The sequence below is a fragment of the Chionomys nivalis genome, chromosome 5 (genome assembly GCF_950005125.1).
Source record: "Chionomys nivalis chromosome 5, mChiNiv1.1, whole genome shotgun sequence".
Lineage (NCBI taxonomy): Eukaryota > Metazoa > Chordata > Mammalia > Rodentia > Cricetidae > Chionomys > Chionomys nivalis.
The window spans coordinates 47609118-47626819 of NC_080090.1; the positions used below are offsets into that span (position 1 = coordinate 47609118).

Genomic DNA, 17702 nt, shown 5'->3' on the forward strand with positions numbered 1-17702 from the left:
CAGTGGGCAAGAACACTTGTTGGGTCTGTTTCCTCTCCCAGCACCCATGAAAAAAGGTATACCCTTGACTCTAAACCCCACAGTGCTAATTTAGGGCGAAATAGAGGACCATCAGGGCTTGTCTGACACACGACCAGCTGTAGGCTCAGAGAGTGGTCATGTCTCTGATCATAAAAACGAGCATCAGGTGGCCTCCTCTGGTCTCTGCATGAATAGCCCCCCCACACACATGCAGCACATATAATGGTGGGTTACGAAGTCAGGTTGGCTGCGTTCAAATCTAGGATCCACATGCTAAAGATCTGTACCATGACTTGGCCGGAGACAATATAACAAAATAAAATGAAAAGTCAATTTAAAAAAAAATTCTGCACTATTCAGATATTAAGGAACACAAAAGCAACTTACAAACAAAACCCATCTTCAAGACAATCACAATTCTTGGTGTTTACTGATGCCTGGCTCCAGGTAGCTAATCTGCACCACAGCACGGATGCTCAACAAGTGGCCCGAACCAATGCACCTGGCGCCTCGCCTAGCATCCTCCTCAAATTATGCAAATCAAAAAGGTACCATCTGAAAGGTCCCGCTTCTGAGTGGCAGCAACTGTGTTGTTCACGTATTTTCAGGGCATTAATGCCACGTAAGCAGCTTGCCCCATAGTTCTCGCAGTGAGCTTCCTTGCTATCAATTCAAAGCCTGCGCTATTGCCATCTACAATAGGAAGGCCAAAATGGCACATTTTCCTTTTCCGGCATCTTCAAGATCTCTTGATTTTATTTTTTTGAGTTGTTCTGACTCATTTGCAAAAGCTCTGAGCCACTGAAACAGATTGTGAGATCTGTAATATTTCTCATGCGCACAACTGGGTGCCATTCACTGAAGGAGCTGAGCATTAACTCGGGTGATTTCCTTTCTATGTCCTGGTCTGTCACCCTGTCCTTTGTCCTGACCACCCTGCATGCATGTCTCTCTGCCTTCATTGTACTTTCTGGACTGCTACAGATTTGGGGTTTTCCTTTGCTGCAAGAGCAAACTGTAGCATCCTATTTGCAACGCCTCTGCTACACGTATTACAAAGTACATTTTCCTTTGTAGATCTAGATCACCAGCCATGTTTGCTCCTCAACAGTCCCCCGTGGCTCCTCAGTAGTCCCAGGGGAACTCTATCCCAGATCTCTCTAAAGTCTGTGCCCGTTATTTTTGTTTGTTTGTTTTTGAGCAAATCTGAAGTGATGAGGTTGTCCCTTTTGGAGACACGTTGGTATGACGGAGTCAATGGATCAGATTACTCAAAGACACGTATGGTGGTATTTCATAAATACAGGTGTCCCCCAGGGCTAAGTGGATTCTCATTTCTCATGCACAAATTGCAGAAAGTTGGGGCACCAGGGAGGAGAACCTGACCCTGACCGACTTCACGTGGCTGACAAGTACACATGCCTCTCTTTGGTAGGCTACCAGCTGCTGCAGCTGCTAATAAAACTCCAAGAATCCAACCAGTCCTGAGTAGGCAAGGATGCCCCTAGGCTTTGAAGCTCTTTCCAGAGGGAATGTGTGGGGGAGTAGGGGCTGTCTTTACTCTGTTCCTACTCCATGACACCCTCATCTGGAATTGCCTTTAGGCCCATGAGGAGTATCACCCGAACCAATTTTATTAACTTTATAGTCACCCTTTCATTTTGGTTCAAAGGAGTTCTGCTCAGCTGGTTAACCTACATTCATACCATACTTAGCTCTAAATTGATGACTGAGCTATTTCTAGGCTACTGTGCATAAGGAGATCATTCCAAAGAATAAACTCTAGAAGGAGATTCCTAACTTTTTTTTTTCAAATACTGTCTTATGCCATGATGAGATTACTGGAAACTGTGCACAGCTAATTATTGAAACAAAAGATACTTATTTCCATCTATAGATTTCATTTTATCACTTCCAAACACTTTTAGGGATACAAGGACCCCAAATTATGTTTCTACTTTTCCTTAAAGTCAGATGTCAGATCTGGTATAATACCATGGCACGTGTGTACTCGGACCCCATCTGCTACACGGGGCAGACGTTTCTCATGGCCTATAGGGCCTGCCTATGTGAACTCAGGCATGTTTCTTAACGACTTGACAGGTAAGGAAACTGACATTGGAAGGTGAATCTTTTTTGAAAGTGGTACTTCTTACTGACCTTTCTCTAGTATGTCCCTAGGCTCCCACTATGGATGGTCAGTCCTCTGATTTCCAAGCTTTAATACCTCTCTCTCTCTCTCTCTCTCTCTCTCTCTCTCTCTCTCTCTCTCTCTCTCTCTCTCACACACACACACACACACACACACACACACACACACACGAGTTTTATATACAAGAGTTTTTCAGCTGCCTAGAACTAAATTTCATCCTTTGGGAAGGACAGTAACCTTTGTTAAGAATACATGTGCACTGGCCCCAGGGGCTACAGCTTTGACGGGGTCTGGCTTCAGATCCAGGCTTTGACTTGTGCTCCTTCTTTAGCACTATACGGTTCCTGCCTCTCTCGGGTGCTGCCTCCAGAGCCTGCAGCCCCCCCCCCCATGTCTTTTGGTCATTCTTCCCATGGTGGTACCTCCAGTGCCTCTGCTGTCCCTGCGCTCTGCTCCCATGACACTCAGTCAGTGCATCTGCTTGCTGCTGGAGGCCATTCCCTCTCCAGGCCCATTGCTCTTCAGCTTCCTCCTCTGGCTCCTAGCCGTTCAGCTGTTAGCTTCCTGGGGAGCTTCTCCTGGACCTGACTTTCCTCCCGGGCTGCACTGAAGCCCGATGCACACTTAGCCTTCTAGAACGTTCTTTATACTTCAGTATGTCACACAACCAACTCTAATGAATGCTGAGGGTCATAGGGATTTGTGACTGAATCACCAAGCACACCACAATGCATGATAATGCATCCCAACTCCATAAGCATTGTATAAACAGCAGGAAGCCACATATAAGACCATGCCCATGCAATGACAGAGATAGCTTCGTAATTGCATAAATAACAGAATACTTAGCTGAACCCTCTAAACCAGCCACCATCCTAAGTCTGTGTAGTCCCCTGTGAAACTACCTCCAGCCAGTTTTCACTTCATATTTTTGAGGATAATGGTGGTAAGGCTAATTTTGGACTCCAGCGCTAAACCCAAGCACAATGGGCAGAGTCCATCCTTCAGCCACCAGAAGACTCTGCAGGTGGCCAGATGATCAAAGACATGAGACACACCAATTGGGGGCCTCACGGGAACTGTGAGATGACAAAGATCCTTTCTGTTGGGATGGAAGGATGGACGTCTAGCATAGGTCAGAGGTCTCCCATGAAGAAAAAACCACGCCGGCTAGCCACATCCTTATTCTCTCTTCCAAGATCGGTCACACCTGATGCCCCCGGAACGTTCAGTGAAATGAATCAATACCAGTTTTCCCCCCACTTGGGCTTAAGGGAATTTGATTTGCCTGTCAATTTACAACCAAAGGGCGCTCTGATGATACTGGGCTTTGCCTGGCTCACAGCAGTCAGTGAACAAACTTCAGCTCTCTTTCTCCCCCCAGGTCAAAGAAAGGAAAGAACCTCGCACCTACCACACCGATCTGCATAAACAGCAGGAGATGCTTCCTCCCAAGGGTTTGGCACAGTGCCTGGCACTCACAGTGGACCTAAGGAACATTACCACACACTCCAACAGTACAGCAGGAAACAGAGAGAATCCAGAGACCCTGGGATTCATTGTTAGACATTTTCATGTACGATTAAGTTGCGGCGTCACCAGCGTCAGGTGACCGTACTCAAACTAGAACCCTGGCTATAAAATACTAGTCCGAGGGTTAGGCTGCTGCCACCGTGGGCTGACGCTGTGGGCGCACAACTTGCCACCCGAGGACGCGAATCTGGAGGTCTGGATGAGCCTCGCCGCTCTGCCTACGTCAAGTCCCTTTGTCAGTCGTCTCTGCCATCCTGTCTCCATGCCTGAAGAAGCAGAGATACACGGCTACCCTAACTTCAAAGCCACACCACCACGGGGACAACAGTCTCTGCTGTGCTCGCCAGTTCTCTATGGGAGCCCCTGGTGCTGCTCCTTTCATATTAACCACAGGGAAAAGGCTGGGCAGAAAAAGGGCCCTTGTCCCCTGTAGGCTGTTCTCATGCTTTGCCAAAGGACCCATCTTAGCATGAATTCAATTTCATTTTTCCTGCTGTTAGGTATTTTTTTTCTTTTATAGCCATTTTTTGTGCACTTTAAGCTAGGGGGAAAGTAGCAATATTTTGGCAAGTACTGTTAATCTATTTTCCATTTGGACTAACCGAATTTTTCAGAAACATAAACAGTTGTCGTTTCAATCTTTAGGGAAAGCAAGCCAAGGACAGTAGATGACCTAGAGCTGTCTAACCTATGGACCAAGCTCTTTTGGAATCCAAGTGTTCAGGAGATGCACATTTTAGCTGCCGGATTATTTGCGCCTGTCCTGCCGCTCTGCTCCCAGCCCCTCTCAGTCTCCATGATCCGTGAGAGAATACAGTCTGGGATAGTCTAGCTGTTTTGGTTTTCCTTCCCAGGACTTGTCCAGTACGAGTGCCCTCCTGCCCCCTTCCTATGTAGCCCAGGCTGCCACAAAATTGCTACTCAGTACAAGCCTACCCTGAAGTTGCAATCCTCCTGTCTCTGCCTTCAAAAATCAAAATGCTAGAATTATAGGTGTGTCCCATCCTACACGGCTCCACCAGACACTGCTGCTCCTGCCTTTCTCCTGGTTTTTCAAGATGGGGTTTTTCTGGGTAGTCCTGGCTATTTTGGAACTCACTCTATAGGCTGGCCTCGAACTCAGAACTTCACCCGCCTCGGCCTCCTGAGGCTTCTTCATGGCAGGACTGGAGAACACAGTCAGCTAAGTGGCAGCTGTAGAGCTTTTCCAGCAGGTCTCAGCCTGCAGGCCATGACCCCTTTGGAGAGCCCATATCAGATTTCCTGCATAAGGGATATTTACATCACGATTCATAACAATAGCAAAATTACGATTATGAAGTAGCAATGAAATAATGTTATGGTTGGGGAATCACTGCAACCCGGGGCGCTGTATTAAAGGGTGGCAGTTTTAGGAAGGTTGAGAACCACTGTGCCATGTTCCCATGTGGGGAGTTATCGTCACATACCTGGGGAAGCCTGAGATAAGTATCCTGTCCTGCTCAGTTGTGAACAGACCTGAGGGCACACAGCTACCCATATGCCCTCACTTTCTGCTGAGCCTTCCCTCCAAGCACACGTGTGGTGATGGGTGCTCAACTCACACTATCCCTGGCACCCCTTTTCCTGGCCACTGAATGCTCTTCCTCATCGTCTCTGTTTAACCCAGTAGCAAGTAATTCTAAAGTAAGACCACAACACTCTTTTCTAGATATTCCCACTCACATTAGTGTCCAGGCAAGGCAGTGGCGGTGCACATCTTTAATCCGAGCACTCACAAGGCAGAGGTGGGGGAATCTCTGAGTCTGAGGACAGCCTGGTTCACAGAGTGAGTTCCAGGAAAGTCAGGGCTACACAGAGAAACCCTGTATTAAAAAACCAGAATGGAAAAAAAAAAAAAAAAGGTCCAAAGGCTAAAAGGCTGTAGACCCAACCCTTACCGCCCTGGCCTGCCTCTGACATTCCCCAGTACTCTAATGCGACAGTCATACCCACTTACTGGCTATTTCTATAAATGGGGGTGGCTTTTCCACTTGCTGCCGCCTATGCTAGAAAAGGCAATGGTTGGGCTAAGACGGAGCCCATCATTTAGGTCTCTGCTCAGATGACCGCCCCAATCAGGATGTTCATAGTCCCTCCCAGCATTCAGAATGCTCAACTCTAGGTCCCAGCATGACCCGGCCTCTCCCCACAAGTAGTTTCCTCCAGCTCACACACGGTGCTCTCTGAGGAATGTCTTAGAGCTGCTTTCTTGCCTGTCTCCACCACAGCAGAAGGCCACAAGTGTTGAGCCATTGATTCTCACTGCTGCTTTAAGGCCACAAGGGTTGAATCACTGATTTTTGACATTGCTTTAAGTTCACAAAGGTTAAGCCACTGATACTCTCTATTGCTTTAAGGCCACGAGGGTTGAACCATTGATTCTCACTGCTGCTTTAAGGCCACGAAGGCTGTGCCACTGATTCTCACTGTTGCTTTAAGGCCCCAAGGGTTGAACCACTGATTCTCACTGCTTTTTTAAGGCCACGAGGGCTGAGCCACTGATTGATGCTGTTGCTTTGTCTCAACAAGATGCCGTGACTCAAACATGAGAGAACTGATGGGAAGAAGATGAGAAGGAACTGAGCTATACCTGGGGCCACGGGCTCTTTTGTTCCCTTCCTGGTTGCCATGAGCAACAAGGCCAGACTCAGCTTTGGGAAGGAAAGATTATTTGGGCTCTCAGTTTGAATGTCGTCTTTCACTGCAGGAAAGATGTGGTAGCAGGGACATAAATCGACTTCCTCTCCACCAATCAGTAGAGAACGGAATTCGAGCACTCCGCCAGCTTTCCCCTCTCCCTCTCTGTGTTCAGGCTGGATGCCAGCCCCTCGGGTAGTGCTGCCCACTTTCAGGGTGGCTCTTTCCTAAGCATTTAATACAACCAAGTGGATGATCAAAATGAACCATTATGCTGGTACCCTAGTTTGCTTTCGATGGCTGTGAAGATCACCATGACCAAAAGCAACTTGGTGGGTGGGGAGGGTTTGCTTGGTTTACTGAATATCTCTACTGGAGGCATCACTGAGGGAAATGAGGGCGGGAACTAAAGCTGAGCCAAGGTGGGAACCAGGGAGGACAGCTGAGCACCGACTTACCCACCCTTTTCCACCCTGGCTTTTTTCTCAGCTATTCATCTTCTACAGCCAGGTCCGTCTGCCCAGAGATGGCATAGTGGGGCTAGGCCTGTCTACATCAATCGGCAGTAAAAAAAATGCCCCCCCCCAAACACACCAACAGGCCAGTCTAACGGAGGCAACGCCTTACCTGAGGCTCCTTCTTTCCAGGTGACTCGCCTAGTTTGGATCAAGCTGAGAAAAACTAAGGAGCGCACCGCTAAACCCTGTCACCAGTGATGAAGGCCGCCTGGTCCACCGCCTAGTTTAGCTGACTTGTTCCACTGAAGTAGCTGGGACTTTACCTGAAAACTCTGAGAAGGCTCTAAGCTGGCTCCTTGGGGGACACAGTGAGAGCTCTCTAGAGCAGTGACAACGGAAGGCTGGCCATAAGCCGACAAGCCTACCTCCCCCATACCTAATGCCACATGACCTAGGAACTGCTTGCCATCACCCAATTTCCTTCTCACCAAAAGGCTACGAAATACTTTAAAGACAAAAGCTACTTAATGTACCGAGAAAACACTGCAAGGTGAAGGCATGGTCTGAGAGAGTCCAGAAGCCTGTGGAATCTGCCCGCTCCTTCTTAGGTGTGGATAACTAAAATTCAAAACAGAAAAGGGGGCCTGCACCCAGCGGGGGGCAGAGCTGGGGTGTGAGTAGAGACCTCCCGGGTTCTCGGGTGGGTGGAGTTTACCACAGATGCTTGGACCTCGGATGCAGTGCTGGCCTGTGCCATCGTTCCGAGACCAAAATAAAAAAAAGTCTCCAGGTCAGTCAGAGACACGAGATTCACAACCGCTTGCTGCTTCAGCCCTCTGAAGACAGAGGCCCGGTGTTTAACTCCCCAGGGGTAAATACCTGGCAGCCCCCCTGCTCACTCACCTCCAGTACACAAGCACAGCGATGAGAAGGACCAGGCACACGAAGGTCAAGGCCGAGACCACGATCAGGGGGATGATCCACTCCATCCTTCCTGGGGAGGGGCGGCTTATCATTCCGGAGGTGTTCTTCTCAGCTGCGAGAGAAATAAGCCAGTCAGGGGACAGATGTGACAAGCCAGCAGGCAAGACATGATGCTGAGCTCTGTTCCAGGGAGAGCCGAGCCCTTGCCACTCTGAGCCACCACAGGGCAAGAAGGGCAGATGGCTGTCCTCATCCACTCTTCTGCAGGTGGGGTACTCTTTAGTGGCCGGTAGGATTGATCTGCTTGTGAGCTTAAAGGAGATGTGTTAGGAGAGCTCTGTGGAAGACAGACTTCAGCTTCACTCCAAGGACGCTCTCCACCCAGAGAGAACTTCGGGTGCACTCAGAAATAGCACTTGGGGCTCAGAAAGGAAGAGAAGAGAGGATAAGGAATTAGCTTCCCCCAGATCACAGCACACACACTCCTGCCTCTAAACTACGTGGCAAACCTGCAACCAGGGTTGTTCACCCTGGCCACCCAATAGTTCTTACCCAGCAGTTCTTTCTTCCAGCATACGTTATCCCCAGAAGCCTTAGAAGGACAGCCGAGTCTCCCCTGAACTACGGGGCAGATGCCGGGGAAGGGCTAGGGATGCAAGTGAGACAGAGATACAGCCCAGAGCAGGCCAGATGCACAGAGTCAGTGAGCGACAGGATTAACTCTGACCTCTGAGGGAAGACCCAACACTCCAGGGCTGCCCAACAGCTGTTTTAGGAACAGCAAGGATCCCACCTGGTTGGTAAAAAAAAGAGGCCAGGACACTGCCAGCCCAGAAGTATCCCCTGGCAACACGAACTAAAAGCAGGGCCAATCAAGCTGTGTTTTCAGGGAGGGGAGATGGGTCAAGCAAACAAGAGAAAATAGGCCTTGGGAGCAGATATTTAAAGAGGCAAGACTCCCGGCCTCGAGGTGTGCTCCTGTGTGATCCAATGCATTTTGCTGCATTTCCTCCGCGGTTAGTTTTAGGCTCCTGAAGCAGGGGCTGCCCAGGTGCTCCCCAGCTCACTGAAGAAAGGACAGACAGGCAGCAACCCCGACCGATTCAAGCCTCTGGAAGCCTCTCAGCGTTCTGGAATGCCTTCTGGATCCACCACTTCCCTGAAGACACACTTCCAGAGGGCAGGGTGGCAATGCAGTGGCTCACCTAGGAGCAGCCTTTGCCGGGAGGACCAGTTAGGAGGTCGACCTCTGAAGAGCTGATCACAGCGCAGTTAACATGGTGTGGGGGCAGGAAGTACAAGGGCTCAGGCCGGTTCTCTCACCGTCCCAGGGGAGTGAGGTTCAGAGTAAGAACTACAGGGTGAAGAGAAGTTAGCCAGGCGAGTGTGCTCGGAACAGAGGCCATGTGATTTGGGGAGCGTAAGTATGGGGGGACGAGGATGGAAAAGTAGAAGTCAATCAACCGGGGTCTCAGAGGCTGAGTGAAGGTCACAGACTTTAGTCCTCACAGTACAAGGCAGACCTTCACGCTCCACACACTGCCTTAAGTGCAAAGCAGCGACCTGAGGAGCCAGCGGCGCAAATGAGAACAATTTGGCAGGGTTCCAACAGAGGTCAGTTCAGCCAGACAATTATCTGGCTGCTGGTGGGGGCATCTCAAAGACCCGGAGGTCCTGCTAACGGGAGGAAAGTCAGGACGGTGGCCACAGAGGCCACATGACCCTTCAGCTCTGCTTTTACCCTGGGAAACCCTCAGGAACTGGGGGTGCTCAAAGCCTTTTGTGGATTCTTGCCTGTGGTCCCCCAATAATCAGTTCTCAATGGTCACTGGTATTGCCGCCATTCTAAAACCTGTAAGACCACTCTAGAATTTTCTTGGCTTTAGGGGGGACACAGGAGTAGCGGTGGCTGTGAGGATCGGTGGCACACTACTGTCCCTGAAACTGAGTGTGGATCTATGTTGGTGTTTCTGTCCACCGCTTCCTCAGCCTTCACAAGACGACCCAGGTTTGTACCCAGTTTTCACAGAGTCCCACGGCCACACAGGGTGGTGGCGAGGGGCTCCTCAATGTCTGACAGGGTAAGTCCTCGAATCCATAGCCAGCTTTGGTAGAGCTGGGCTGAGCCACTTCTTCCTAGCATTGTGTGGTGCTGTGTGACACTGTCCCCTAAGGCAGTGTCTGTCATGCAGGAGACCTCAGCCGGCAGACCCTTGCATCCCGACACCTCTTGATTTCAATCCTTGCCTATGGCAGGCTTTCTTTAAACACCTAACTCAGGGATGGACTAGATTTCAAAATGGGATGCGAGACAGTCAGTCTCGCTGCCAACTTCATGGCACTGTCTTCTCTTGTCCATCAAGGGCCTGGAAGGGGATGCCATTTCCTGTGAAATTTTCAATCTGTTCCTCTCCTGAACCCTGGGTTCCTGCCCAGAGAGTATAGGGGGAGTGTTCAACCAGCCAGCGCTGCTGAACTGTAGCCATGTCTACCTGACTGAGACCCACATTTCAAGTGGGAAGATCTGACCTTTACCCTTGATCTGGATCGTTTGAGGTGGAAAGATCCACCTTAAATCTGGGACACACCTTCTGGTGGCAGCCGATATAAAGGACACAGAGGAGGGAATCACTTGCTCTTTGTCTGTTTATCCTCTCCTTGCCTCTCCTTGCCAGCAAGTTCATCCCTTAACTGGCATTAGAGCCTAGACCTTCAGGACCCCAGTATACACTGAAGACCAGCTGAGACATTCAGCCTTCTGGACTTTCTGTAAGGAGACAGCCATGGTGGGATAATTCGGACCATAGCCGGCAAGCCGCTCTAATAGATCCAGTTTTTACATACATAGATTCGTCCTTTCGGTCCCGTGTCTTCAGAGAACCTTAACTAACACAGAGACACTCATTCAGAAGATGTGTGCAGAATGCCCAGAAGAGTTCCAATGCCAGGCAAATGTAGAGACAGTCTACCATCTCCATTTGTGAGTAACCCTGGATAAGTGAGGTACTGTTAATAATTACTCTTGTTAAGTTCTCTATGACTCAGTTTCCCCCCTCTGTAAAAGGTGGTGATAATACTGGCCCCTGCGTTGTGGAGTAAGAACACACACAACGTTTGGAATGCTGCCTGGTATTTCTCCTGGCTACCATTGGCTGTTGTGCCTGTCCCCATCACTGCATCCCTCCTAACATCACTGGGACCATCACTCCTACCATCTGAACTATGAGCGTCCCCTCAACAGTCCCATCACTGAGCTCTTCCTCAGCAACAGCCCAGCCCCTAAGGGAATGGGAATGAACACTCCCTGGATGGTTGCTGAATCTGACTCCTCCCTGAGTGTGTGCGCACATGGCACTTCAGAAGTACACGTCTCGAACAGTCTGCCTATCACAAGTCACGGGTCAAATGCTGAAGCCTCAAGGCTGGCCTCAAGGCGAGACCAACCACTTTCTTTCTACTCCAGAAAGACAGTTGTCCAGGTGTTGACTCGGTCTGTGACTCTAGGGGAAGAATGAGTTGCTAGGAGCTACTAAGAACACACAGCATCCCACACAGGCTGTTACTTGGTCCCCCAAACCTTCTGTGTGCCTCTGGAGACAAGGAATCACAGTCTGTTCAGGCCCCCAGTGGCTGCCTAAGGACACACACAGTGCACGCCTATCTATGTGGCTGTTTTTCCTACACATAAAGTTTATGATGAAGTCTAACTCATGGAGTAGAGTAAAATATGAATAACAGTAAAATAGGGCAATCAGAACATCCTGGGATGACAGCTTTTTCTTATTTTTTAAAAATTTTCTCATTTCTTAGTTTTCAAAATGCAAACCATGATATGGGCAGAGTCAATCTGCTAACTAAGCAACTAGTACGTGTGTTAGGTGTGAATACAGTCAGGACGCAGAGAGGATTCACTCTCTAGGCAGCACGGAGTTAGACAGTGTGACATTTCTTCAATATTCTCATAACCGCAGGGCATGGTAGTGCCTGCCTTTCCTTCCAGCATGTGGGAGGCAGCGGCAACAGTGCTCTGTGATTTTAAGGGCAACCTGGTCTGCCTATCCGTAATTGTTAAACTCTAGAATTCCCTTTCATTTTGTTTGGACAATAGTTGACTGGCGGTAACGAACTTACACTGCAGAAAGCAAGTCTTAAAGACCCTTGTATACAACTTTGGTTCAACCGAGGCAGTATATCTGACCGCAAGCTCCTAGGCCTCCGATCGGGTGGAGCTGGCTACAAGCTGACAGGTTTGTGTGTGGCTTTGAGTAAAATGACTGGCAGCCACAGAGCCTGGCCCTTCCTCTATCAGAGGAAAGCAGGTGGTAACAGGGATTACACAGATTACCTAGGTAAAGCTGACTCTAAATTACGCCTGGATAATTCGCTGGTCAAATGCAAATGAAATCCTGGGGCTCCTTGTTCAAAACTCATTGAGGAGTTTCCAGAAGGGACCCAAGTGACTGCAGGTGTGGGCTGTTCCAAGGACAGAAACTGTCCAGTGTTCACCTTGCATGCTCACAGAGCTGCTTTTGACCAGGTACACTAGCGGCTAGCGCCACTCATCCCGCCTGATGCAGTCTCAGGCTCAGTGGATGGACTTGCTTCAGAACCAACTGGCTAACTGGCTCTGGGCATCTGAAGAAGAGAGGGAGGGGAAGCGCAAATACCTCCCTCCTCTCCATCTTCATCCCTGCATCCAGCAGCAATTGAGTACAGTGCCTTCGTTCTGTTAAAAAAAAATTCAAAAAAAGAAAAGAAAAACAGTTTTCAGTGGCATATGTCATCACTGAATTAATGCTGTTTGCCTTTTACTGGCTTGGCTCGCATCCCAGTAGAAGCAAATAAAAAACCCGAGCACAATGTACTGTACATGCGGCAGGCGGAGAGCATCAGATGGACCCAGCTGAAGGGCTTCCTGCCTCGAGGAAGGGCTCAGCTCCAGCCACGATCAGGAACTCTGGTGCCCTTACAACTAGGACCAGGTCCCTCCTGAGGGCACCGCCCAGATGGAGAAAAGGGTTCCTTTGTCAGGGAGAGACGTGGAAGAGGGGTTTGCACCGTCAACAACATACAGCCCGCTCTCGTCATGGGTGACTTGGCTATAGCTGTTCTGAGTGACACCCTCATTAAACACCACTCATTGTGAAGAAAGGTGGCTGCGGCTGGTGTGTGTGTGTGTGTGTGTGTATGTGAGTGTGTACATACATAACGTAAAATTTACCATCTTAAGCATTTCTAAGTATATGTAAGTATATAAGTAGTGCTACATGTCAACACTGTTGGGAAGCTCATCTCCCCAACATTTTGATCTTACAAAGAGGAAACTGTGCTTGGTAAGTTAATTCCTGCTCTTCAGTCTCTGTTCCACATAGAATTGGCAGGTCTGGGATCTTCCATAGGACCCACACAGGAGCTGTATTAGTGACAGCTTATTTCACTTAGCATAATGTACTCCAAGGCTTATCCAGGGTATGTGTGGGTCAGGGTTTTCTTTGGCTCCCTTCTGTCCCCCTTCCCACCCCCTGGGTTTCCTTTCCAAGGCTAGGCAATGTTGCACTTCCTTCCTTCCTTTTTCCTTCATTGATGCGAATCCCAGTTGCTTCCATGGCTGTCTGTCCTGTGACCAATGGGGTTAAAACCCACACGTGCAGATACCTCCTCAAGCTGCTTCTGGGAACTGGGATTATCGAGTCTACGGTCATTCTAGGTCCAATTTTTCAAACAACAATCTCCACTGTTTCTCCTAACAACTGTCTATTTATCTTCCCTCGAAGACTGTTAAAAATATTTCCATTTCTCCACACTTTTACTAATGCATTATTATTTAAAATACTATGGAACAGTAACGTCTTTTACAAGCCCATGAGATTTTTCTTTATCTTCCAGGTTATCTTCCTGGTAACCTTGAGGTTACTTTCATTACTGTTCCAGAGACCCAACTGCTCATCTCTTTGAAGCACACGCCATGTGCACGTGCCCATGTAGTCTGCCTTAACAGGGCCTGGCTCTGTGACCCAGTGGCATGTGTAAACCATACTAGAGTACCATTTGTCTCTACTTGTACCCATGCCCAGAGTTTTCATGAACAAAGATCCCTCCCCACTCCACACAGGCCTGCTGTACCAGACCTCGACTATCGAAGGATGAACTGTCAGCTCCGGGAGCTCTTGGATGTCGAGGATGTTTAATCGTTCCCAATCTGACTCAAAGCTTCACAATTAGAGTTAGTCCTGGCCCACCAGATTGCGACCAGAGACGCTTGAGCCATCGTGTGCATTGCAGCCATACTGTTTACACAATAGCCAAGACATGGAAGCAACTGGAATACCCATCAAAGACTAAAGGGAGGTCACCAGAACCACCATGCGGTCCTGAAGCTGGGTGTAGACAGAAGCCATATACAACCTTACATCAAACATCCTGCCCCTACTCCGACCCCAGTTCCTGACTCCAACCTCCTTCTTAGGGTCTGGTTTTTTGCATGAAGAGCTACACAAACTTGCCGAGTTCAAAGATCACATGGAGTATGGGGAGGAGCAAATTTTGAGGATCCAACACTTCTGAGAGGAAACAACCATGTCTGGCATCCTGAACCCTGCTACAGAGAGCCGGTTCTTAGCACGACACTCAGGAAAATGGCAGAGACGCACAGACTATAGCTCACAGAAGGAAGCAGACCAGTGGCCAGTCTCGCTAGCCTTGGTGGAAGACTGCTTGTGACATCTCCCCAGTGAGTGAGACCGTTTTCGAATGGAAAACGGGCAGCTTCAGAGGAAGGCTCTTTATGATGTTCACGTCTACTCCTCCTGCAGTCCGGAGAGAAGCACCAGAGTCCACAGGAGCCCTGGAGCATGACAGAGACGACTCCGCGCACCTCGGATCAACAAAGCCCGTCTTGGGCCCTGGACATGCTCCTTTAAATGAAGTGCACTCATAGGCCCTAACCTACAGAGATCTCAGTACTATATTCCTGACTTCTTTAGTCTGGAGAGCTTGCTGTGAGACTAATTTTTTTTTTGAAAATATTACACTTATGGTGCATGTGTTTATGTGTATGTACGTGTGCTTGCACAGAGTGCATGCGCACTCACGTGTAAGCGTGAAGGTCAGAGGACAACTTGTAGGAGTTGGTTTTCTTCTACTTGTGTTCTGGGATGGAAGTGGACTTACAGCAGGCACTGTTAGTGCCTGAGCCATGTTACCGGCTTTCTGCCTTTAGATCAGTGACTTTCCTGCCTCCTCCCTAAGTAACCTTCCTTCAGGGAAACTTGATATGAACACCACAAGTCAGGTCTGTGAGCTTTGGCATGTTGACTTAGGGCCAGATATTTGCTCGCTGTGGGGCAGTGTGTGTGCTATTCCCTGGCCCTTTCCTAACAGATCCTAGGAACGCTCCCTGTCATGACAATCACAACAGTTTCCATGGCCCTGCAGGGAGGGGCAAAACACCTGAGTGAGACCGTTTTCGAATGGAAAACGGGCAGCTTCAGAGGAAGGCTCTTTATGATGTTCACGTCTACTCCTCCTGCAGTCCGGAGAGAAGCACCAGAGTCCACAGGAGCCCTGGAGCATGACAGAGACGACTCCGCGCACCTCGGATCAACAAAGCCCGTCTTGGGCCCTGGACATGCTCCTTTACCCTTCCAAACCTTGGTGGTAATCATGACAGCAAAGCCGTCAAGGGAATGTCTTAGGATAAGTGACGGGCAAGTGTCCTCAGCACAGGGAGCAAGCGTGAACCCAACATGTTGTTTCAATAACTAGCTTTATAACATTGGGTCCCTTAGAACTAAAGGTTTTCTACACTTCTTCAAAGGAGCGAGGTGTCTGGGTCTCAGCATCCTCCACTGTGGCTCATCTTAGAGCGGAGCAGCCAGGCAGGAAGCACCTAGGTCGCTCTTTAGCATTCACAGCTCATGGGCCACCTAACACCAGGCCACATCCGATGTTTCCTGAAGTTTTTCATTTGCCACCCCGACCCAGACCATCATCTTCATCACCCCGCTTGAGACAGACGTGAAGAGGAAGGAAGGAGAGTCTATGCAGGGTGTGACTTGGAAAACATTGCATCCCTCACCTAAGGAGGCAAACAGACAAGTGCTGCCCTCAATGATGAACTCACAGGTGGCATGCACTCTGAGATATTTATACTGGCGCACACTGCCCAGGGACTATGTCGGCTGACTTCAAATCTGCCTCCACTTTGCGGGCTATGCCCCTAAAATGAGGACTCACAGGCTAGATGTCCATGTAGCACTGATCCTTAGGAGGCCTGGGCGCTACAGAATGCTAGGAAAAGGTTTGAAAGACACACCACACACACACACACCTCCAGACAGCAAGACCACTGTCTCTACAGTGCCCAAGGACAGCAGCCACCATTCCAGTCGTGGATAAATGTGGAGCATTCCTACCTGGCCTGGGGCCACATTTAGTTGGGAATATGTCAAAGCAAATTGTTTTTACAATTTAAAAAGTGGGATACTCCGCACAAAAACTAGGATTTCTGACTCACAGTGAGTTTCCAATGGCAACAGTGGGAGCTGGGACGGCCATACTGAGAAACGGTAAGGACTCTAGAGCTGGCTACTGCCCTCGACACTCTGTGATGTGTGAGAGCTGGTCCTTTCCTCTCGTCTGATTCTGTGTTTGAGTTTGCCACTACTTCCACAGAAGAATTTCAGCAAGGCCGTGATGTCAGCATCATGGAAGGAATCTAAGCGAGCCTTTCGGGGATACTGGCTGGTGTGCAACATACTCTGCTAACTGTGGGCACTGACTTTTCAAAGATACTCAAGATTGATTCAATGACTTTTTTACTTCATGGGAAGAAAACTTAACTGTGGAACAAACAAACATATACCCAAAGTCTCTCAGATCAATTGCCACTCACATATAAACGATGGTTATTTCATTTAAAAACAAAACCAAACCCAAGCTAGAAGAGCAGATGGGGGACACGGCAGGATGAATGGAGACAACATAAGATCGTGGACACTACACACTGATGAGGCTTTGCTGGTTTCTCCTCTGGTTATTCAAATCCTTCATTAAACAACAGACATACACTATTTTTTTTTTATTTTATAACAGAGGCTGGAGAAAGTCAGAGTGTGAGCCAAATCAGGCCCCCCACCTGTTTTTAGGAACAAAACTGTCTGGCATACAGTCACAGCCACTCACTGATATCCTATCCATGGCTATATGTGCCGTAAGAGTGAACCAGAGAGCTGAGAACCCTGGCTTATGAACATTATTTAATACGTGGTTTTTTTTCCTCCTCAAGGTTTTTCAACTCATGATTTCAACCCAGAACCACTTCCAAATTCAAATCCCCAGAAATTCAGAACATGATCTGTGGTTTTAGGGAGAAATGAGCCTTGCTGTTCTGACTACAGAGATGACAGGGCAGAGGAGCGTTCCTGGACAGTCTCATTTATCCCAGTCTGGCCTTGAACTTCAGATCTTCTTGCCTGGCCCTCTGAGTTCTGGGATTACAGGTGTATGCTACCATATCAGATGTATGCAGTGCTGGGATTACAGGTATGTGCTACTATGCTGGATGTATGCAGTGCTGGGATTACAGGTATGTGCTACCATGTCAATGTATGCAGTGCTGGGATTACAGGTATGTGCTACCATAGCAGATGTATGCAGTTCCGAGGGTTAGAACTGGGGCTTTCTGCATGATAAACAAGCACCCTGTTGATTTAGCTACATTATCAAACTCCCGCAGGTCATTTTAACGTCAGATAGCGGGAACCGCTCTTTAATGTTCATTCAGATTGCAAAATAGATCCACTCGCGCCTCCCCCTCAGAGCCCCCACTGTGATGTGGCATTTGGCTGCTGGCAGCCCGCCTTAGCGCTAACAGGACAGGTGACTTCCACAAATTCACGTGTCGTCTGTGCACAGCGGACAGGCTGAACTCCTCTGGAGCGTCCCAATAACTTTGC

The 17702-nt window shown here is 48.9% G+C and overlaps 1 protein-coding gene across 2 annotated transcripts in view; it reads right to left on the reverse strand.

Moving 5' to 3' along the window:
- Ptprg (protein tyrosine phosphatase receptor type G) overlaps nt 1-17702 on the reverse strand; it is a 683229-nt gene that overhangs the window by 68737 nt on the left and 596790 nt on the right. For both annotated transcript variants that reach the window (XM_057769291.1, XM_057769290.1), the window contains exon 13: nt 7726-7858. In XM_057769291.1, coding sequence (XP_057625274.1) covers nt 7726-7858 — 133 coding nt within the window. The remainder of the gene's footprint in view (nt 1-7725; nt 7859-17702) is intronic.